This window comes from Silene latifolia, chromosome 1 (assembly GCF_048544455.1).
Source record: "Silene latifolia isolate original U9 population chromosome 1, ASM4854445v1, whole genome shotgun sequence".
Classification (NCBI taxonomy): Eukaryota; Viridiplantae; Streptophyta; class Magnoliopsida; order Caryophyllales; family Caryophyllaceae; genus Silene; species Silene latifolia.
In genome coordinates, this window is record NC_133526.1 from 32,380,533 (window position 1) to 32,404,296 (window position 23,764).

General features: G+C 41.8%; 2 protein-coding genes across 2 annotated transcripts; both read right to left on the reverse strand.

Moving 5' to 3' along the window:
* Positions 1 to 18,218: 18,218 nt before the first annotated feature.
* On the reverse strand, positions 18,219 to 19,735 carry LOC141585938 (serine/threonine-protein phosphatase 7 long form homolog). The gene is made up of 2 exons (XM_074407053.1): positions 18,825 to 19,735; positions 18,219 to 18,700 (listed from the first exon to the last, which is right to left on the reverse strand). The coding sequence occupies exons 1-2, from the start codon at positions 19,494 to 19,496 to the stop codon at positions 18,383 to 18,385; spliced, it is 990 nt and encodes a 329-aa protein (XP_074263154.1). The 5' UTR covers positions 19,497 to 19,735; the 3' UTR covers positions 18,219 to 18,382.
* A 687-nt stretch (positions 19,736 to 20,422) lies between these two features.
* LOC141643520 (uncharacterized) lies at positions 20,423 to 22,828 on the reverse strand. The gene has a single exon (XM_074452713.1). It carries the CDS (start codon positions 22,826 to 22,828, stop codon positions 20,423 to 20,425), a length of 2,406 nt encoding a protein of 801 aa, XP_074308814.1.
* Between the last annotated feature and the right edge of the window lie 936 nt (positions 22,829 to 23,764).

Sequence of the window (23,764 nt, forward strand, 5' to 3'; positions counted from 1 at the left end):
CGGGTTTTCGTCATTAAAGTCAAACCGGGTTGTAGAAATTCGATTCGTTCATATTGAGTTTATGGAATTCGACCTTTGATATATTCTCACCTGTTTATTATCATATTCAACATTAGTTTATCATTGGTTCATCATATTTAACCTAATTAGTTCATCAATTTGCTCATTAATCTCATTAATCTTGTATTAGTTCGCTTTAGTTAGTTTCATCCATGTTTATTGCTTTCATGACCGTTAATCGCATGTAAATAACCTGATAATCACTTTCATCCGAGTAAATATTACTAATCAATCATTAAAATCACCAACGAACATTAACGATTTGCAATTCCGGCTTCACAGCCAGAACTGAGCCAAGGAACGGACGCAGCAACTGCTGCGCCTCTTCCAAGGGACGCAGCTCTGTTGCGCCTGTTCCTGGTTGATTTCTGTCTCTGAACTCCGCTGTTGCTTTGACCTAGTTTATTGATTACGTATTTAATCAACTATTATTCGTATTATCACCTTAATTCCTGTTCGTTAATTCCTTTGTTTATTCTTTTCCAAATTATCCGTTTTGAAAGTATTTCCAACATAAATCAATTAACCCGATGTAATTATTGTAATTTTTCATTATTGTATTTTTATTGTATTTCTTTATTATTGCTTGTATGCCTTCACATGTAATTGAACTTAAATCTCCACTTCGACCTATTGTATGCTAATTACATGTTCACTGGCTTAGTTAATTCTCACATGCTAGTATTAATTTATTGGATGTTGCATTGCATGCATATAATCGACAATATATTGAGTTTAGACAATTTCCCGAATCATTAGTAGAGGCCGCTATCGAGGCGGGCGGGATTAGGTGTTCGATCAAAAGATTTTCATAATACGTACCCTCACCCCTTACTCCAGATCTCTGTGAACATCCGTGTTCATTGGCATCCACGAGAGTCATTCTAGACATAGAATGCTAAGGGTAACGAGTTCTTGGTGTTCATGTCACTACTCTGTGTCTTGACATGACACGAGGTATTCGAACGGTTTCCAATTTTCCACAATAAATTGGTGGCGACTCCACAAATGCAAACGCTTGTTTTTCCAAGCGCCCCCGTGGCCCATTGTCCACAGTTTGGCAACTCCGCTGGGGATAATACACTTACGTGTAGCCAAAAGGGTGAAACTTGAACAAGGTTAAGGAATAGTTTGTACAAGACAATTGTCGGTTTTCATAACTCGGTCTTACTAGATCGTTTCATTCGGTCTTCCTAGGCCCAACCCAACCCATTCGACCAATCGTCCCGTCTAAACGGTCCTAATTCTTATTTGGGCCTAAGGATGGATAGCGATTGACGTCATCCATACCATTGTACTTACTCTTGTTTGTATCAAGGACTTTCACTACTTGAGGAAATGGAATAGGAATCGGCCTTACTCTTGTTTGGTACGAGCCTCTCCACAGACTTCGGGTTTGATTGTTCGGTGTGGCAACCCACCCTTTAAACCAAAACCCATTTAAATGCACTCAGCATCCCGTTATAATGCTTGTATATTGTTTGTACCATACGTGACCACCCTTTTCTAAACAAAGCCATGACGATTTCTGTAAAATCAAAATCTTTCTTTAAAATGTAAAATTTCGAACTTGGGCCTTATATTAGCGCAAAACAAGCCGAAACTCTGTCCAATTGTCGAGTCAAAATTCGGGCCTCAAAACCCATTTCACAACCTCACTTTGAGTCCACTCCTACAACTACACTAAAGTTGACTAGGACCAACATTTTTCAAACTTTGTCATTTCTTCAAAACTCACTTGACACAAGTGGCACACTCCCACTTCACGAGTCGAAACATTTCTTTTCGAGTAAGTGTGCTAGAGTGGTCGATCGTGTTTTGATTCGTCGTCGATCTCTTATTCAGTTTCCAAGATGCCTGAAACAAGCGACGCAAACTTCAACCAAATCCAGAATGGTAATGATCAAATCCTAGCCGCGCTAGCTCGTATCCAAGTTACTCAAGACCAAGTGTATGATCGCCTTGACACCATTGAGGGCCGAATATATGCCGTAGAAACGAGGATGCCTCCTCGAGAAAGTGAGATCTCTGATGACTTCGTGAACGACTTCGGAGACGAAAACCCTCCCATGGGTATGACTGCAGCTGAGAAACGACTCCAATACTTAGAGGAGCAATTGATGTATCTCAAAGGGGACGACATTTATAGGGAGAATAATCGCAAGTATGAGGCCGTGAGTTCCAAGTTGCCAACCAACTTCAACATGACGTATATCTCTAAATTCAAGGGGCATGAAAACCCTTTCAACCATATCCGCGTTTTCAAGGATTACATGTCTATCAAAGGCATTAAACCCGAGATGTTCTTAAGGATCTTTCCTTCATCTCTTGACACCATCTCAAAACAATGGTTCTATTCGCTAGAACATAAGAAAATTGCTACTTGGGACGATGCCGCAATCGAGTTTGCTAAACAATATGCGGATAATTTTGAAATCCAAGTCAACATGCGCACTTTAGAGGTTCTTACCCAAAATGACAAAGAAGGTTTCACCGATTTCCTAAGTCGGTGGAGGAAGACTAGTACTCAACTTGTTGAACGTCCGGATGAGGCTACCCTTGTGGAGAAATTCGTGGACAACCTAAAGCCTATCTATGCAAATCATTTGAGGTATCAAAACATCAAGACTTTCAAAGACTTGACCGTACTAGGGACAAGGATCGAAGATGACATTCGTAAAGGGCTCTTGTCCAAAACGATAGGTCGTGGGTATCAAGGCTCAACAAGTCGTTCTTACGGCTCTACTAGCAAGACTGATGAAGTTAACCTCCTCGAGCCATCCAAGAAGAGTACCCTTCCAAGGAAATTCACAAATTTAGGAGACACATATTCCAACGCGCTGAAAAGGTTGATGAAACAAGGCAAACTTCAACCCATAGGCCCTACGCCCGAACCAGAAAAGAAATCCAAGTTCTGGGATGAGAATTCGTACTGCGAATACCATAGAGGCAAGGGACATGATACAGAGAAATGCTACAAATTGAAAAATGTACTTCAAGATATGATTGAAGACGGTCGCCTACCAATACCGCCTGAAGGTAAGCCTAACAACACTCAGAATCCTCTTGGAGTTCTGATGATCATAAGGGACGAATCTATCTTAGATTGCTCACATCTTATCTCCCCAAAAGAAGAGGTGATCAACGGGATATGGACGGATAACGAGGAGGATGTCTACCTCCAGGATCTCCCCTTAATCAAGAGCGCCGAAAGCATCATAAATGAGGTTATTGCCACACTGGACACAGAAACCAACACCAATCAACAGAAAGGATGGAGAAAATCGATCAAGTGGACAAACAATCAGGGAAGACTCTTCAAGCTCACTACTGGAGAAGGAGAGATGTTCAAAGGAGAACCAGAAGACGATGAATTCGAGTCAGAGTCAGAGTCGGAGTCAGAGTCGGAGTCTAGAGAAGTTCCTAGAGAGTCTCCTCCTGTCGTCATTCCCACTCCCCTCGTTTCTCCTAGCCTAGTGTCGAATAGCAACAGTAGTTCGGGAAATGTCCCAACCACTGTCCCTTTACCGCCACTGACCACAGATCAGATGACTTCTTTGTTTCAACTTTTCTCAAATCTTAATATGAATAAATCAGGTTCTGCTTACTCTTCGTGTTATCTTGAATGCAATTCTGTTTACGATGATAATGAGAATGACCAAGACCCTGACTCAATTGAAATACCTCCCTACATAGCCAAAGAAATACTACAAGAGGGGGAAGGGGGACCAGTGATAGAGAATACTGAACCCATCAACGTAGGATCTGAACTAAAACCCCAAGAACTTAGGATAGGGACAACCCTGAGCCTCACCGAAAGCGCCAATTTCATATACCTCCTACGCAAGTTCAAAGACGTTTTTGCTTGGTCCTACAAAGATATGACAGGGATCGACAGGGACATTGCAGAGCATAGAATCCCGATCAAACCAGGTTTCAAACCCGTGAAACAGAAGCTTCGTCGAATGAGGACAGAATGGGCTCTCAAGATCAAAGAAGAAGTCGATAAACAATTCAAAGCTGGGTTCATCAAAGTTTCCGAGTACTCAGACTGGGTAGATAACATAGTACCCGTACCCAAAAAGGATGGGAGAATCCGTGTTTGTGTTGAATTTAGAGACTTAAACAAAGCAAGCCCTAAGGATGACTTTCCTCTGCCACATATCGACATATTAGTGGATAATACGGCGGATCACGCGTTACTATCCTTCATGGACGGATACGCAAGATATAACCAGATCAAGACGGCCTTAGAGGACATGCATAAGACCGCATTTGTCACTCAATGGGGAACCTACTGCTACACGGTTATGCCGTTTGGGTTAATCAACGCCGGAGCTACATACCAACGCACCGCAACTACTCTCTTACATGACATGATGCATAAAAAAGTTGAGGTATATGTAGACGACATGATTGTCAAGTCCAAGGAAAGAGAGGGACACATTGCGAACCTTCGCAAATTCTTATTGAGGCTACAGAAGTACAACATGAGGCTCAATCCTCAGAAATGCGCATTCGGAGTAACATCTGGTAAACTCCTGGGATACGTGGTTAGCCAACGAGGTATAGAAATAGACCCTTCAAAGATCAAAGCTTTAATCGAAATGCCGCAACTTCAAACAGAGAAAGAAGTTAGGGGATTCCTAGGCAAGGTACAATACATCAGTCGATTCATATCGAAACTCACCATGATCTGCGAACCCATATTCAAGAAGTTAAAGAAAACAGATCAACCAATGTGGGATGATGACTGTCAGAAGGCTTTCGACCGAATCAAGGAGATACTAGCCAAACCACCAGTGCTCATGCCACCCTAACGAGATCAACCTCTTGGTTTATATCTCACGGTAACTGAAACGGCCATGGGCGCCATGCTAGCTCAAACCGTAGGAAAAGAAGAAAGAGCCATCTACTACCTTAGTAAGAAGTTCTTGGAGTACGAGTGTAAATACACGCCACTCGAGAAGCATGCCTCGCTCTTGTGTGGGCAACGAAGAAGCTACGCCACTACATGCTTAGCTACTCCGTCAAGATATTCTCCAAAATGGATCCCGTCAAATACCTCTTTGAGAAACTCGTTCTCAATGGACGTCTAGCGAGATGGACCTTGATGCTCTCAGAGTTCGATCTCAAGTATGTGCCTTTGAAAGTTATAAAGGGGCGCGCCGTTGCCGAATTCTTAGCAGAAAATCCCATCATTGACACACAAACGATAGACACCTGGTCATTTCCGGATGAGGATATACTCCAAACAGATGTAGACTCCTGGGACCTCTATTTTGACGGAGCATCGAACTTAAGAGGATTCGGAATAGGAGTGTTGCTCATTTCTCCTGAAGGCGAGCATACACCAATCTCTGTCAAACTCGACTTCGAGGTGACAAATAACGCTGCAGAATACGAAGCCTGTCTCATTGGATTGCAAGCGGCAGTAAGTTTAGGCATCAAGAATCTTCGAGTACATGGGGATTCCTCTTTGATCATCAATCAAGTTACGGGATCCTGGAAAATCCGAAGCGAAAGCCTAGCACCTTATCAAGCCAGAATAGACCAAGTCACCCAATTATTCGATCAAGTAACCTACTTAGATCTACCTCGAGAAGAAAATCAATTTGCGGATGCTCTTGCAAAACTCGCATCTTTGATTAACACGCCGGATAGTATGGTAGAAATGCCTTTATGCATCGAACGACGATCAGAGCCAGCTTATGTGCACCAAATCACCGATGAAGAGGAAATTACGGAGGAACCTTGGTTCCAAGCAATCCTAAACTTCAAACTCAACGACACCTATCCACCAGAAATGGACAAAAGGGGACAACGCGCCATCCGTTTGCTAGCTTCCCAATACGTCCTCATGCAAGGAGAGTTGTACAAAAAAACACCTCTTGGTGTCATCCTACGTTGTCTTGATCATTCACAGGCACGGAAAGTGGTGGAAGAAGTCCATGATGGAGAATGTGGCCCTCACATGAGTGGATCCATGATGGCAAAGAAAATCACACGCTTAGGATATTACTGGACCACGATGGAATCTGATTGCATCAAATATGTGAGACATTGCCATAATTGCCAGATCTTCGGGAATGTGCAACATGTTCCTCCCTCATTGCTTTACACCATGACATCTCCCTGGCCTTTTTCTGCTTGGGGAATTGACATCATCGGTAAGATCACTCCAGCCGGGACAGGAGGTCACTGTTTCATCCTAGTAGCAGTAGATTATTTCAGCAAATGGGTAGAAGCGGCTTCCTACACCAGTCTTACAGCCAAGAACGTGGCAAAGTTCATACAAACCAATATCATCTGCCGATATGGTTGCCCACATGAGATCATCAGTGACAATGGATCACATTTCCAAGCTGAGACTGAACAATTGCTAGCCAAGTACAAAATCAAGCATCACCACTCCTCGCCATATAGACCACAAACCAATGGCGCGGTAGAGGCAGCAAACACAAATGTTGCCACGATTCTCAAGAAAATGATCGACAACTATAGAGATTGGCCAAGCAAGATACCCTTCGCTTTATGGGGATACCGTACATCCGTTAGGATGCCCACTGGGGCTACTCCTTTCTATTTGACCTACGGCATGGAAGCCGTACAACCAGTCGAGCTAGAAATACCATCCTTACATATTTTACTCGAAAGTCAAATCCCAGAAGCCGATTGGAAGAGGGATAGATATGAAGAACTCATCCTCCTGGATGAACGAAGGTTACGTGCATTACATAATGTGCAAACATATCAAGCGCGTATCAAGCGAGCCTTTAACAAAAGGGTTAAGCCAAGAAACATCAAAGAATGAGACTTGGTCCTCAAATCCATTAGGGCTCTTTTACCTGTCGATCCACGAGGAAAATTCAAACCCAATTGGGCCGGGCCATTCCTAGTCAAGTCCATACTTCCAGGGGGTGCGGTTAGGATCACAGACGTAGACGGGAACGAATTTGCCAACCCGACAAACCTTGACCAACTGAAACGTTATTATGCCTAGAATAGGAGCAAAAAAACGCGCCTCGCGTAACCTCACGTGTCGCTCTTGTGGCACGAAATAAACGGCCCCTGGCCAAGCTAAATCAAGCTAATGTCATCTTGCTCTTGCATTTTGACAATTTTTCATTCTCATATCATCAAATAAACTAAATTGCATTTTCAGAGTAAGTAAAGCACATGCTTATTTTCTAAAGTTCATTACAAGCTCTTGCTTAGAACAATTATTCTTTTACATTTACTCGAACTACGCGCAAGGGTTTGATTTCATTTTCTAAATGAATACGTAGGCAATCCTTCACGCGATACAACCTATTTAATCACTTTAAATGTAAATAGAAGGACATCTGCAAATGCATTTGGAATTTGACAAGAATAATGAAAAGAAAATCACAACGGCTTCATAACCAATCAACCTCTTTTATTTCATTCCTAATAATAGTACGTTACATAATAAAAATAAATAGGCTAGGATTCTAAAAACCCCACCTTCTTATTGCAATAGTAATAATAATAAATAATAATAAAAGACTTAGGCTACTCTTCCATTTTCCCTTTGCCTTTGTCATTCTTATCATACTTCTTGTCACGACCGCGAGCCGGACGCTCCTACGCCACTTCCGACCTAATCACCAATGGTCTCTCTCGTGGTCTTGCTTTGCCATTCTTGCCAACCACCATCTCGACGACAGGAGAAGTCTTCGGTTTCTTCGAAGGATGAACAACTCGAAACCCGGCTTCTTCCTCTCCCTCAGTCAGATGCTTCTCCTTCTCCTTTTCCACCTCGAGAACCTTGTAGTCAAAAGGTTCACGCTTCCTCAGTCTCTCGCGTTCCTCCGGAGTAGCAGCTTTCCTCTACCGCATATAGGAATCTGACACTCATAGAGCACTGACAGAGGAATTCAAGTACCAAATGTTCCTCTGAGCCCATTTGATGGCCCATTCTCTTCGACTCTCCGTAGTAAGCGCCACGGCAGTCTGCGGGACAGTGTCAAGCTTCGGGATCCTCTGCTTCAATCCAACTTGCCTCATCAACCTCTCCGGAAAGATGCATACCATAAACTCCAAGCCGGGAATGCGAACAGAACGGGTAGGATCCAGGGAAGATACTCAAGTGACAGATTTGAGGTGCTACCATGGTACGATCCATCTAATTAAAGGGCCATCTTCACTTTTCAACTTGTTTTCCCAGTAGTTGCACACTCGAGTGAAGTCCACCATGTAAACCCTAGTCCTCATTGCAATCGAACGAGCATGATAAGCAGGAGCATAAACTGGGGGCTCGATCAATCGAAGACGCTACATAAGCCAGACCTACCAAAAGCAGGTATTATAAACGAAAAAAAAAAGAAAACGAAAAAAAAAGAAAACGAAAAAAAAAGAAAACGGAAAAAAAAAGAAGAAAGAGAAAAGCGTTCTTTTACCTGCAAAATAATGGGACTTCCCAAGTAAGGTAGGTCGCGATTAGCCTTCCTGTTATCCAAGCCCAATAGGATCTCTCCTAAACATAGGCAAGCTGGGCTCCTGCGCAGCTCCATTTGCTCAATCAAGCTCAAGAGACGAGGGTCGCCCCTCATGTCCTCATCAACATGCCCTTGAAGGACATATACATGCAATAGGCAAAATCCGAATGCCCTCCACCTTGCAACATAAGAGACAGTGGGATCAACCCTATTGATGAAGCGATCGATGAAATCCAACATTCGCACTCCTTTAGAAGTCACAAGACAGTCAACATCAACTCTGGCCAATCCAAGCAAGTCTCTAAACTTGTTCTTATACCCTTGAGAAGTGGAGTGAATAGCAAGCAAATGTTCCGGATCCCAACCACCAATCGCAGCGATCTCCTCGGGAAATGGGCAAATGTCGCCTCCAGGAAAAGCGAATACGTGATAATTAGGGTCCCAATAGTCAAGACAAGCATCTAGGAACGGTTTGACTACCTTGATTAACTTCAAGCTCAAAAGTGCTCCAAAACTATAAGCACCCATATCATACTTCTCCACACTAGAGAACTCATTTGTCCATTCTTTTAGACGAATCTCAAGAGTGTTCATGATGTAGACTTATTTTGGGAGTTTTGTGTAATAAGACGAAGAAAGACGGAAGAATTGTGTGAATAAAACCTCCATCGACGTCTCTATTTATACTAAATAGTTGTTTCCTAAAATCCGTCAGAACGGGCGAACTGGGGAACAGGCGCAGCAGGTGCTGCGCCTCTTCGAAGGGACGCAGCTCTTGTTGCGCCTCTTCCTCAGCTCTTTTTCTGTGATTTTTCCGCGTTGGATCTTTCCTAAATTCCTCGGCGAATAATTTCCTATTCATACGGGTTATTATTTTGGTAAATGCGTCAAGTTACCATATTTCGTGTTTTCTAATTTCGCGGGCACGCATCTCGAGACGATATCGACATTTCCGTCATTTTTTGCACACTTGCACATTTCTTTTAAATTTTTTCTTTTGGGGAATCATTTCATCAATTTAATTTTATTTATTTATTCATTTTCCTACTTTTTGTATTTAATTTAGTTATATCATTTTTTTCCAATTTTACATTTCTTTTTTACTTTTCCTTTCTGGGGAACCATTTCACTCTCCATTCCAAGCTTATATGTTTTTATTTTTTCTTTTTTTAGGGGGTAACCCTCCCTACCGTCCGGTCATTTCCGACCAAATTTTTGCCATTTCCGACCAAATTTTTTGCATTTTCATTTCTGGTCATTTTGTGCATTTTCAAGTCATTGTTTTGCGCTGATTTAAGCCATGTGTATAAATATATGTTCTATGAGATTACTGTGTAAATTTCGGCAGCATGACGGCGTAAACCGTCATCTACCAAACCTGTTCAAAGCTAACCTGCAGGTACAAACAAAGCAACCCAGCAGCAAAGGCACTCAGGCCATCATATATACAACCAAGAAAGTATATGTACACCAAACTGGGGGCTCGAGCCCCAAAACAAGGTCCGAATGTCCAAAATGTGGGTCCTAAAACGTATAAATGTACAAGAATACAAAAAAAAACAAGAAACAACAAGAAAGCTACTGCTGGCCGCCGTCTAGCTCAGCAACTCTCGCCTCGAGAGCAGCAACCTCGGCGTCACGGACCTCGAGCTCCCTCAGCAGACGAGCCGTCTCCTCTCGGGACTGGGCAAGCTCTCGCTCCAGCTCGTGCTCCCTCTGCAAACGACAAAAGTGGCTCATGTCAATCATTTCAAGCATAGTGAAAGATTAGAAAACTCGAAAATAAAGTAAACGGAAGGTTCATACCTAACGTCCTCGGCCACCAGCAAGTGCCTCGACGGCAGTAGCCCGTAGCCGGTTGGCTACCCTCCACAAAGCCACGAACCGGGAAGGCGCGACCTGCATTTCAAAAGAAAAATGTTTAGCAATCAAGCAAACTTGAGCAAATGTGTTCTTACACGAAAACTATGCAAGCTAGAAGACTCACCCTCCGAATCAGATGCTGCCAATCGTCCAAGCCAGCATCTCTCACCGCCACGTCAAAGTCACGTAGCTCAGAGATCGTCGTCATCCCCGTCGTGTCGGTGTACTCAAGGGTCTCGGGGCACTCTGGGGGCTCGATGCCCGCCGCCTCGACCTCCTGCAAGATCAGATGATTTCCGTTAACCGATGATCTTTCATCACATGCTCAAACAATCAAAAATAAAAGAGGATAAAGCACTTACCACAACCGGCCAGTACGCCAACCTCCCGTAGAGGAACGCCGAGTAGTCCTCGCCAGGAAGAAGGAGGGCGTAACCGCCGACGCTAGCCAAATCAGCCTCCCTCTCAGCCTCAGAAGGCTCCCTAAACATCGTCCGAGGAGGATCGATGGGAACCGTCAAGACGTCCCGAGAGCACTGTCGAGTCAGGCGCTCACCCAAGTACCACACAGGACCTATCGACGTCCTCAACAGCAGTCGGCTCGAGCTCCTAGGTCGAAGGACCTCAGCCACGAAAGGAGGAGCATCACCGTACTCCTCCAAAGGCCTAGGCACCCACTAGAGAAGCAAACGAAGGGTCATTCTTATGATCAATTCTAAAAGAAAAAGAAAGAAACACAGACAAATGTAAGGTGAAATACTCACGCCGTCCAGCTGAAGAGCGTTCATCTCCCGCCGACTGACGTCGTGGAAGGAACGCCGACTCCTCGTGCGGTACATCACCCAATCCCTCACGACGGGATATGCCTTCTCCACCGGTTACGTCCTCTTGGGCGCGAGGCCCGAAAAGTAGGAGTACACCCACGCCTGTAAATCAAGATAATCAACAACGATCTTTCGTGATTTGGTAAGAAAAGGAAATGATCTTTCATGAGAAAAAGTGAAGGTTCATACCTCCAACAGTAGTCCCGGGCCGACAGCAGGAGAAGTCCCCTTCTCCATCAACTCTGGACGAACCATGGCCCTCATGAAGCGGATGAGGACCGCAAAACCAGCAGTGACCCAGTCTCAACGGCCTAGGGAGCTCAGGTCAGAAAGAAAGGGAAGAGGCTTCATCGAAAGCCTCTCTCCCTTGTCTCCGAGGTAAGTCGAAGACAAGAACCACCAGAGCCACAAGCGGACTCTCTGCTCTGCAGTGCAGGGAGGAGGAGCCGTCTCCCTCCCCTTGATCACCACCAACGTCGGGGTCTTCCCCGCGAAGTAGTCCCGCACGTAAGAACTAGGCACCAAACCAGGTACCGGAGCCGTCTTCAGCGCCAAGTTCCAGCCGATCAGCCTCCTGGCCTCCGCCGAGTCAACCCTCATGGCCGTCTCTGGCCACTCCACCACCTCAGTCCCACACGGCAGACCAGAAATCATGCCGTAATCCTCCAACGTGACCCCCACCTCACCAAAAGGCATGTGAAACGTGGAGGTCGTGTCCCAAAATCGGTCCAAGAAAGCTCGGACGAGGCTGAGTTTAGCCCGAAGCTTCCTCCTCGCAATGTCCCTCCAGGCCTGCACCAAGGCGCCGAACGCTCCCCGCTCGATCATGGCTCGCTCCTCAGCTAACAGCCTCTCGTAGCACCCCATCGCCGTCGTGTAGCCCGAGAACGACCTGATGTTCCCGGCCTCCTATGTTGATTTGAAACAAAAGCTATCTTTAGCTCAAATGAAGAAGAAAAGGAATGACAAACAGAAATGAAAGAAGATGAATGATGGGTGATGAATCCTATTTACCAAGCTCTTCACCGTCCTGTAGGACAGGTGACCCTCCGAAGCCCAAAGAAGGTGCCTACTGTCCCAAGTCTCGGCCCACGCAGGTGCTCCCCTCAGCTGGCGATCACCTCGTCCAACGTTGGCCCGTCTCGGGGCCTCCTCTTCCTCAGCAGCCTCCTCCTCTCGGGACCTCGTCCTCAGCAGTCATCACCGCAGCGGTGAAAACCTCCTCAAGCGCCTCCACAAGCGCTTGAGAAGGGTCAACAGCAGTGTCCACATCCATGGGATCTCTCCCAGATGTAGAAGTCTCATCACCTGTAGAATTAAAGTGAATTTAGGCTGCGTCAAGTGACGACAAGCCTTAATTAGGGGATTTTCGAGTTTTCGGAGCTCCGAAATCGCTCTTTTCTCGCCATCTTTGGCAATTTTCCCACAAACCCGTCCGCTCATGTGGTAATTTGGGTCAAGTCAAGCTTAAGTTGAAGCCAAGTCATGGGCTCGAGTCGGAATTTCGACAGCATTTCGTTATAACAGCGATTATGCCCTAGAAAAGTGTCCTGAAAAAGCCGTCACAAAACAAAATTCCGAGCTGGTAGGAAGTTTACCCATCACACAAGGATTCCAAATATCAAGTTTCGTCACAAATGGGCAATCCTAAGGCTATTTTCGAAGCAATTTACGGTTTAGCTGTGAAACCGTCTCAATTTCACTCAAATGCTCAAAACTCAACGAAAATTCGAAACAAATACATGGTTATGATCCTTATATTACCAATTAGCCATTTACAAAGCCAATTTTGCAAGGCAAAATCATTTGGAGGAAAAGCCCCAAATTTTCGATTAATTAGGGTTGAAAACCCTAATTTTGTCGCTCCCATTCGATCAAATACGGAAGATAAATACAAGATTGATATACATACCTCGATTAGTCATGGCAAATGCAAGCTTTTGGATCAAATTTTGACGGAAACGGTTGGAATTTGAGAGACAAATTGAGACTTTATGTTTCGAAATAATGAAATGAAACCCTCTGTTTCATCGGGTTTTTACGCAGGAAAGACACGCCCAGGAATAGACGCAGCAGGTGCTGCGCCTCTTCGAAGGGACGCAGCTCTTGCTGCGCCTCTTCCTCAGCTTCCCTTCATACGAATTTTCAAAAATTCGTTATGAGTTCGTTATTTTGTGGGCCCATCTTTGGTGCGCCTCTTCCTTGATGCTATATCGCATAATTGGTCCGTTTGACGTATGTTCTTCGCCCGGATCCACATCTTCCAAGCCAACAGCAAATTATCGCCTTATTTTTACCCAAGACCTAGCTTGTCACAACGAGCGTTCCTTCTTTGACAGGTGTTTCGACACGCCTTTTTTCTGTTCCCCCAGCGAGAGTACACGGATAGACTTTCCCTCTCGAGACCTGGAGATCAGTTCCCGATTATGTTCCCCCAGCGAGAGTACACGGATAGACTTTCCCTCTCGAGACATGGATATCAGTTCCCGATTAAGTTCCCCCAGCGAGAGTTCACGACCGACAGTCATACTCCCTTTCGAGACATGGAGATCAACATCGACCCCAAGTCCTTTCGAAGTTTGTTTGAAGCTGAACACAAGCAGATTTTTCCCAGCGGTTCCAGACTGTGTCCTGCTGTCTTCTCCCAATATCGCGTTTTGTTTCCCCTGGAGTTCCAAAGAAATTCAGGTATGGTCTCTTCTTATGGCTGGCGAGCCTCCTCATGTAGTCTAATGGACTTTAAACGACCCTCTTCGATAGTCGACATACTCTAAAATGTTCCCGACGACAGGTCCTTGGTTCAGACCCCTTGAGCCGCCTCGCGTCGCCATAGTCGTCAGGTTGTAATCTTCGATTGACCTGATGGCTATACTTTGACTTTCGCCTTGTCCAAGCCTCAGTCAAAGTGGGGGCTCTGTAGACACCTCATTTCTTCACCTCCCGCAAACCACCCGGTGATGATTGGGCCGCATGTTTGGTACGCGGAACGATTTGTGACAGTTCGTAAGTTTATCGTCAAATGATCGCTCAAACATTTATGTCTACCTCTTAATTGTCATCTACGTGCCGATACAGTCGTTTTGACAGTAATTAGAGTACATTTGGAGTCCAGGCCTAAAACCGTCTTCATTTTCTGAAACCGAGTCAGAATGTTCTGGAATGTTCCGGATATTTCTATTCCATATTTTATAAATCTTTTAATTTTTGGCAAACAATTTTCCGTAATATTCACACAAAATATTAAGAAAAACAAAATTATTCCGTTATTCCATAAACTAAACACGGAAATCTTTCTTCCGCAGGAGGAAACCACTTGGGAAAGGACGCAGCAGGTGCCGCGCCTCTTCCAAGAGACGCAGTGCCTGCTGCGCCTCTTCCCAAGTCCTTTTCTGCGTATTTTTCGTATCTTTTTCATATCTTTTCGAGATTCACTTCCAAAGTCTCTCCGAAAACCCTACTTCCTCCGTGTGATTAGTATAAATAGGGACCTTCGTTCCTCATATTTCTCACGTGAGTGTCCGCCCTTCTCTTCTCCCTTTACATTCTAGACCACGTTCTTACTTTTTGGCATCTACGTGCTTGAACTTTCGACCACGTAAGCTCGGATCTTTCTGAGTACCAGTCTCGTTTTGCATGACTGACCAATTTGACCAACTCCACATAATCAACTTTAATCAATCTTAGTCTTTTTTCCTCTTACGAGGGCACTTTAGTCTACATTCGAGTCGAGCATCACTAATCGTAAACTTAGTTCATCTCGTTTCGTCAAACATGTAAGTCTGAGGGTGTATAATCCCTATTTTATTTATTGTTCACTTTTGTAATCATTAATGTAAGGTTTATGTCGAAAATACAATTAAAACCGATTTCTAAAACCCTTTGTTTTAACCCTTTTTACGGATTAACAGAAGGTGACCGTCGAGAAAGGACGCACCAACTGCTGCGCCTCTTCGAAGGGACGCAGCGTCTGTTGCGCCTCTTCGTGAGGCTGCCGCAGTTCCTGCTTCCTTTCTTCTTCCTTCGTCCTCTGTCAATTCGTTTGTTTTTTATTTTCTTTCGTTTATTGTTCATTGTTCATATGACGATTTGAGCATGATAATTCTAATACGTAACATATTGTTCGTCATCATTTAACATATAATTTACCATTAAATTCCCGACTTAAATCCCAAATAACCAATATTTGCGGGTTTTCGTCATTAAAGTCAAACCGGGTTGTAGAAATTCGATTCGTTCATATTGAGTTTCTGGAATTCGACCAATGATATATTCTCACCTGTTTATTATCATATTCATCATTAGTTTATCATTGGTTCATCATATTTAACCTAATTAGTTCATCAATTTGCTCATTAATCTCATTAATCTTGTATTAATTCGCTCTAGTTAGTTCCATCCATGTTTATTGCTTTCATGACCGTTAATCGCATGTAAATAACCTGATAATCACTTCCATCGGAGTAAATATTATTAATCAATCATTAAAATCACCAACGAACATTAACGATTTGCAATTCCGGCTTCACAGCCAGAACTGAGCCAAGGAACGGACGCAGTAACTGCTGCGCCTCTTCCAAGGGACGCAGCTCTGCTGCGCCTGTTCCTGGTTGATTTCTGTCTCCGAACTCCGTTGTTGCTTTGACCTAGTTTATTGATTACGTATTTAATCAACTATTATTCGTATTATCACCTTAATTCCTGTTCGTTGATTCCTTTGTTTATTCTTTTCCAAATTATCCGTTTTGAAAGTATTTTCGACATAAATCAATTAACCCGATGTAATTATTGTAATTTTTCATTATTGTATTTTTATTGTATTTCTTTATTATTGCTTGTATGCCTTCACATGTAATTGAACTTAAATCTCCACTTCGACCTATTGTATGCTAATTACATGTTCATCGACTTAGTTAATTCTCACATGCTAGGATTAATTTATTGGATGTTGCATTGCATGCATATAATCGACAATATATCGAGTATAGACAATTTCCCTAGTCATTAGTAGAGGCCGCTATCGAGGCGGGCGGGATTAGGTGTTCGATCAAAAGAGCTTCCTAATATGTACCCTCACCCCTTACTCCAGATCTCTGTGAACATTCGTGTTCATTGGCATCCACGAGAGTCATTCTAGACATAGAATGCTAAGGGTAACGAGTTCTTGGTGTTCATGTCACTACTTTGTGTCTTGACATGACACGAGGTATTCGAACGGTTTCCAATTTTCCACAATAAATTGGTGGCGACTCCACAAATGCAAACACTTGTTTTCCCAAGCGCCCCCGTGGCCCATTGTCCACAAACCTACATTATGAAAATAATATCGAGAACTTTCTATTGGTTGTAGATCGTCGCATTGATTCTTTTATATACACATTTTCTCTCTCATTCATTTATTTACTTTTTTCAATATATTTTTAAGACATTTTTTTTTTTTTTTTTTTTTTGGTACGAAGACATTTTTATTATGTAACAAAAAGATTAGCCAATAATCAGATGAAAAGGTTACACTTTTTATTTAACAATACGGAGGTTTAATGATGTAACAAAAAAGATTAGCAATTATACTTTATACAAATGAGGATATATCATATATGTTGGTAAAATTATGAAATGTTATTTATGACTTGGGTTCAAATCTCATTTAGCTCCATTTATACCTAAAAAAATAAAATAAAATTAGGGGTATTAACTATTATACATCTGAGAATAATTTTACGCTAAGTATTTGTCACTTTATTAGCGGATGCATGAACTTAATAGTAAACTCTTAGTCACGCATATTGACGCCAACTTGTTTCATACGTTATTTTTTTATTGTTAATTTCCCAATTTAAAGAATTATTTGTTGCGTCTTCTATCCATGATTACACAGCAATATTCAGACTGACATTATCTCTCCGTCTCAATTATTTATTTATTTTTTTAATTTTTTATGAAATATTTTAATTAAATGTAAATAGCTGAATGGTGGGAATATGGGATAGCTGCACCGACCTTAGATAGTTAGTAACTTGGATTTTACAGCAAACTAGTTGTCGCTTTTCTAAATTTGGCTAGAAAAAACACACATTGAGTTTAGTTTTACGAATAACGGAGTAATATTTAGCAATGGTTATATAAATGCCTACATTTTTGATGCACCAATACAAGTCTAGCTAACAAACGCACCATATATCAAAATACAATGTTACCCATTTATTATTTCCCAATCCTTATATTCCTATCTTTATCATTTATCAAAATACAATCTTTCCATTTTCCTAACGAATGGAATTACCGGTTTGTGAATGATCCTCAACAACCGTTATCTTCGGCAAATAGTGATTATGGGTCGACGTATCGATGTTATGCTGGAACACCGCCAAATCGTGACTTTCATTTGAGTTTGTGTTTCTTTAACACCACCCCTAATGCGTACACACTTGGCCTGGGCACGACATTGTATACCGGTAATCAATGAACTAGATAGAGTCTTGTTTGAGTATTTTTGCTAATTGCTATATATGCATAGTAGAATTTTTTGGTTTATTAGCGTTATTAAGCAAACTAATTAGATAATTAGCGTTGAGTTGAAATTATTTACGTTTCTAGTGTCCACGTCATCACTTTATTTTTTTTCGCAGATTTTCAACAAAGCCGCTAATATTCTTAGCGGCTTTATCAACTTTTCAAAAAAAAAAAAGCAAACACCATAAGCCGCTGAGGTTCTTAGCGGCTTTACATGTGGAAATTAGAAAAAAAATGCTAAAGCAATCCAGTAGCTACTGGACTCCAGAAATGCGAAAAAACACGCAAAGCCGCTGAGGTTCTTAGCGGCTTTGTGTAATTTTCACAAAAAAAAAAAGAAATACCCCCCTAAGCCGCTGAGGACCTTAGCGGCTTTGCTAAGTTTTTGAAAAAAATAAAAGCTGTAACTACAGCTACCTCCCACCCACGATTTGAGACCAAATACAATAACAGAAACCTGCAAATAAAGCTCCAAACTCAGCATGAACAATCACACACACACATGATTGAATTTCCGAAAACATGTTTCATTTGATTGAAAACGTAAAATAAAAGATAGTGCATACAAAGTACTTATAAGGTACCAAATCTAAAGTTCAAACAAAGTAGCTAAAAGTGTTTTACATTGTTAACAATTCCAACTAATTTTACTTTGAAATCAAACTAATCTTCGGCCAATCTCGAGCGTGGCCTCTTTCCTTTTTGTTTTGAAGTTGAACCGCTCGGTGTCGCCTCCTCTTGGATAGGGGTAAGTTGAACCGCTCGGTGTCGTAAGTCATATCTTCGAGGTTCATTGTGTGGAGGGCTTGGATGATCGGCCTCGGTAGGTAGGATTAGATGCCCGTGTCCCGTGCGTTGCAAGCACTCGAGTGACATTGACTGCATTTCTTTCACCATGTTTACATGTGATAGTGGCACACCATCCGGCATCTCACCAAGCATAGTTGTGGCACGTTCATAGTTGTATACATGACCTTGACTCTACAAAATTGAACAAATAACAAATTATACAAAGGTTGTTAAAAATAATTAAATAGCAAACATGTAAAGGTTGGTAAAAATAATTAAATAGAAAACAAATAAAATTATAGAAAGAATTACTTACAAGTAACATATTGTCCGCCGCATTTGGATAGAAATTGTGTCTCTTCTCATATAAATCCTTGTTTTGTGTCTCGGCACTAAGCGGGCTAATGACTAGACGAGTGATTTTACGATACCATTCAAGGTATGGATCATTGTAGTCAAGATAACCCTTGTAGGGAAGACCGCGAGGAGTCAATCTTGATTTGCGGTTGTTCCACTTGTCAATGCTCAATCTATGCAATTCCTCATAATTAGTCGCATTTCCCCGTCGATCTATCTTGTGCAACTTCTTAGAAGTCTTGCACGAATTGGGTAGCGTTGGATGCCAACCAAATTGCCTAACAACCCTCTCCGCATAATGCCACTCAACCGCCTCAAAGCAAATGAGTGGTGCATTTACAATCCACTCATAAGGGTCTTCGGTACAAATGTCGGGGAGAAGGGCAAGGACTTCCCTAGAGTATGGTTCCCAAGTAAACATGGAGTCGGTCATAGTATCAAGAGCATGCCTAAATGTGACTAATCCAAGCAAGTGATCCGTATAAGAACGGTCTACTCTTAGCCACCTACAACCTAGAGGGTCAACACCCGGGACTACTTGTGAACCAATAGGGTTCTCTTCCCCCTCTATTTGAGGTAACATAATGGTTGGACGACCAATAGATATATGCTCCCAAGACCAAAGTTGCATTAGGAGAAGACAACCACCTATCTCAATGCTTCTTCTCCTAGAAGCCGTACACAAATGTCTATACAAGTAAGCAAGTGTCGCACTCCCCCAACTATATTCATTCAATCTATCCAAATTGATCAAAAGGGGGAAGTATAACAATTGTACTCTATTCCCACTTTTATCCGGAAAGAGCACCGTACCAATCAAGTATAACAAATAAGCCCTCACAAATCTATGTACTCGCACCTCACTAGCATCTTCGGGTAGGTCTTGATAATGGGTTCTTAACCAAGATAACTTCAATGTGTTACCATTTAATGCATCGGGAGGTGGCCGCCTACCTAGGTGCTCATTCAATAACTCGGACCAAATATAATCACTTTTGCCCGTGATAGGCAACCCACCCACTTTTAGACCCAACAAAACACCGACATCTTGCAAAGTGATGGTGGCTTCTCCAACCGGTAAATGGAAAGTGTGGGTTTCTTGTCTCCAACGCTCAACTAATGCAGTTATCATATCGGGACGGGCGACAACATAAACTAACCTATGAATACCATGAAATTGTGTTCCACTAATAAAATTCTCGACGGCCGGGGCAACGGTGAATTTATTTTTGGAAAATAAATGATTTCTACATTTGAGTGTGCCGACATCCTTCAAAATAAATAAAAAGAAGTATAAAAACCCATTTGACCTTAACAAATCATTTAAAAAAAAAATATAACATAGTGAATAAAATGACGACATATTACCTCTCCCTCCCAAATGTCCGTGCTTCTATGGTCCGACTGCAAGGTGAGAACGCTAGGATCCACTGGGCCCGGCTCCATTTGACCTTCACAAATCATTAATAAAATTACATCAAACTACAAAATAAAAATAAACAAGGTTTATAAAAAAAATAATGACAATATTAATAACATGGTTTATAAAAAAAATAATTACCCCCTTGTTGGACATGACCGCTTGTTATGTCCCTCTACATTGCATAAACTACAACTATAAGAGGACTTGGAATTCTCATCCATTTCATTACGAATTCTTTTTGATTTTGGTCTTCCCTTTCCTCTCATCAAAGCATAATTTGGAATCAATGTTTTATCCGTCCATGGTCTCCAATAACCCTCATCCGGAATTGGTTGAAAGATTGTGCGATAACTACCATGGTATTCCCCGGAAGAGTACAAAGGGTCAACATATTGATCCACGTCGATCGAAAAAGCACGACATACCGCCATTACATGTGAACAAGGATAATGAAAGTTTTGCCACTTATTACAAGTACAAGCCCCTTCATTCAATCGCACCGTGTGGCTTTTCCCGGCACGATTTCCTAGCCTACGACCTTGACATGTAGACACTTGATAAAGGCCCGTCTCAAAATCATGTTCATTAACTTCATGGTGGGCGCCTATTTCTTCAATTTCATCTAGTGTCTTAGTAACTTTGTCCGACCATTTCAACCCACCTAACAACCTATCCCTTGTCAATTTTCTTCTCTCAACAAAATACTTGTTAACTCGGGTAAAAGTGGCTTTTACAAGGGCTTGAATTGGGAGAAATCTTACCCCCTTCAAAACACCATTGAAACATTCACTCATATTTGTTGTTTTCAAACCATATCTCTTCCCACCATCGTGAGCAAGAGACCACTTGCTTGGAGGGATGCTATCTAACAAAGCTCTAGCATTCGCATTGATCAAACCTATTTTCTCCATACCTAAGTCAAATTTTCTAATTTGATGTTGCATTGCGGTCTCCGAGAAAGTTGATTTTAAATCGGAATCTTTGAACATCTTGTTGATATTTGATGCATGATGTCTAATACAATACCTATGAAAAGCGTATGGCTCTTCCCAACCACTTCCCGGTTGACTCATTGACTTCAAAATACCCGCATGGCGGTCGGACAAGACACAAAGACCTCTACGATTTGTCACATAATGTCTTATGCAAGCCAAAAACCAACTCCAATTCTCATAGTTCTCCTTCTCAACAATGGCAAACGCTAACGGAAAGAGTTGTTCATTTGCATCAACTCCCATTGCAATCAACATAGTCCCACGATATTTACCATAAAGATGAGTGCCATCTATGGTAATTATTGGCCTACAATGTGGGAAGCCTTTGATCGAGGGACCAAATGACCAAAAAACTTTATCAAATTGTTGGACATTGGGATCATTAGTGGGCTTATTGACAAAATGGACGGCGGTTCCCGGATTCACCTCTTTTAAAGCATCTAAGTAACGGGGAATATAAGCATAAGACTCCTCCCAATCTCCATAAAGATCCGCCAAAGCTCTTTGTTTTGCCATCCAAGTCTTCCAATAAGAGATCTTGAAGTTGAACTCCTTTGTTATGGATGCCCTTAACAAACTCACCTTAGCCCCCCAATCTTCTTTCACAAGATGCTTAATAGCATTGCTAATAAACTCCCCCCTTAAATTTGGATGATCAAGAGATGGTTTCCGAACCACACAAGAAGCTTCATGTGGCCCTTCGTATGACACAATTGTGAAAACATCCATATGGATGTTTTTTTTAGTGGCTCTCAAATACCAACTACAAGGTGACGGTTGTCTATTACATTTATAAGTCACGGTGTGAGGTCTTGATTCGGCAATTTTATAAACTTGGTTTCTAGCCACGTTGTAGGTTGTCACAACTTGTCGCAAAAGCTCTTTGCTTGCAAAATCTTGTCCCTTACTAAATTCCTCACCACTCTTAAATGGAGCCACACATGACTTATACCAACTATTTTCATGCCCAACATCTAAAGCTCCAAGTTCGATAAATTGGGTGTTAGTACATGGTTGAGAAACAAGGTCTACCATATCATCCTCATCCTCACTCAACAAAAGCAATGCATCCTCCTCTTCAATCCCTTTTTCAATCTCATCTCCAAAAATATTACCATCTATAGCCACTTCGTCAACATGATTACTTGACAAAGACACATGCCAATTAGGATCCTCAACTTGACTAAGCATATTTGTGAATGAGAAATTAGGATCTTCTTCAATAGGCTTTAACTCGATAAACAAATCCATGGAACCGGCTTTTGATTGACACACAATTGCCCACAAAGCTTTCAAACTACGATCATTATTCAAGGATACTACTTTGTAACCTCTTACACTTGGAAATTTCATTTTGATATTTAGCTCAAATTTTGATCTATCAACCTCTAAAGACTCATAAATTTCATTCTTGAGCTCATTAAAACTAATATTACTACTAACAAGAACAAAGGTTTCACAACCACCCTTATAGCTAATATCTTCACCATTTACCACAACTTCACCATTCCACCAACAAGTCAAAGGGTAATTATTCACCTCCATTGTAAATAATCAAACTAAATACTAAGCACAACAATCAATTTACTAATTTCAACAATTACAAACTAAATAAAACGAAATTACTAATTAAAAACTAGATAAAACGAAATTACTAATCAAAATAAATCGAAATTAGTAAACAAAAGTTGGGGATTAATTGCTACTCTATGCACGAAACTAGTACATTAGGGATGAATTAATACCTTTAGATGAATATAGGATGAACTAGGTTGATGGATAGCAAATGATTAAAAGAAATTAGGACGAATTTGGATGACAATTTGGGGTTTTCGCAACTTAGGGTTTCGAAAATAAAATTGGGGATTTTCTGGGTTTGTGTAAATAAGAGAGTGATTGTGTTTACTCGGGTTTTTTTTTTATATAAGAGGCAAAGCCGCCATCTTTCTCAGCGGCTTTGCTCGATTTCAGTTTTTTTTTTACGCACTTTGCTAAGCCGCCCAGGTTCTTAGCGGCTTTCCTTGTTTTTTGTGTGCCTCACAACTCCAGTATCTACTGCAATGTCTGGCATGGAAAAAAACATAAAGCCGCTATACTTCTTAGCGGCTTTATGACTTGCAATTTTTTTTTTAATGAATCCTTGCAAAGCCGCTAAGAACCTCAGCGGCTTTGCTATTTGTACCCATTTTTTTGCACTCCAGTAGCTAATGTAACTTGAGGACGAAATTTTTCAGTAACAAAGAGGCAAGCCGCTAAGAAGTATAGCGGCTTCGCCAAAAAACTGGAAAAAAAAAATCAGCGATGACGTGGACACTAGTAACCAAATTATGTTAAATTAAACGCTAATTGTCAAATTAAGTGGATAATTAACACTAATTACCCAAAAACTTCCATTTCAGAACATAAATAATAATTTCATTCATTGCATTTTTTGTAGTCCGGAATTATCTTACCGTTTGTCATCCATTTTGTTAGGCGGTG

Excerpts from the sequence above, each read along its gene's own strand:
- LOC141585938 (XM_074407053.1), bottom strand. The coding sequence starts at position 19,496 with ATGCAACTTTGGTCTTGGGAGCATATATCTATTGGTCGTCCAACCATT. Across the intron at positions 18,701-18,824 it reads CGGCGGACAATATGTTACTT|AGTCAAGGTCATGTATACAA; the intron begins GTAAGTAATTCT and ends TCAATTTTGTAG.
- LOC141643520 (XM_074452713.1), bottom strand. The coding sequence starts at position 22,828 with ATGGAGGTGAATAATTACCCTTTGACTTGTTGGTGGAATGGTGAAGTT.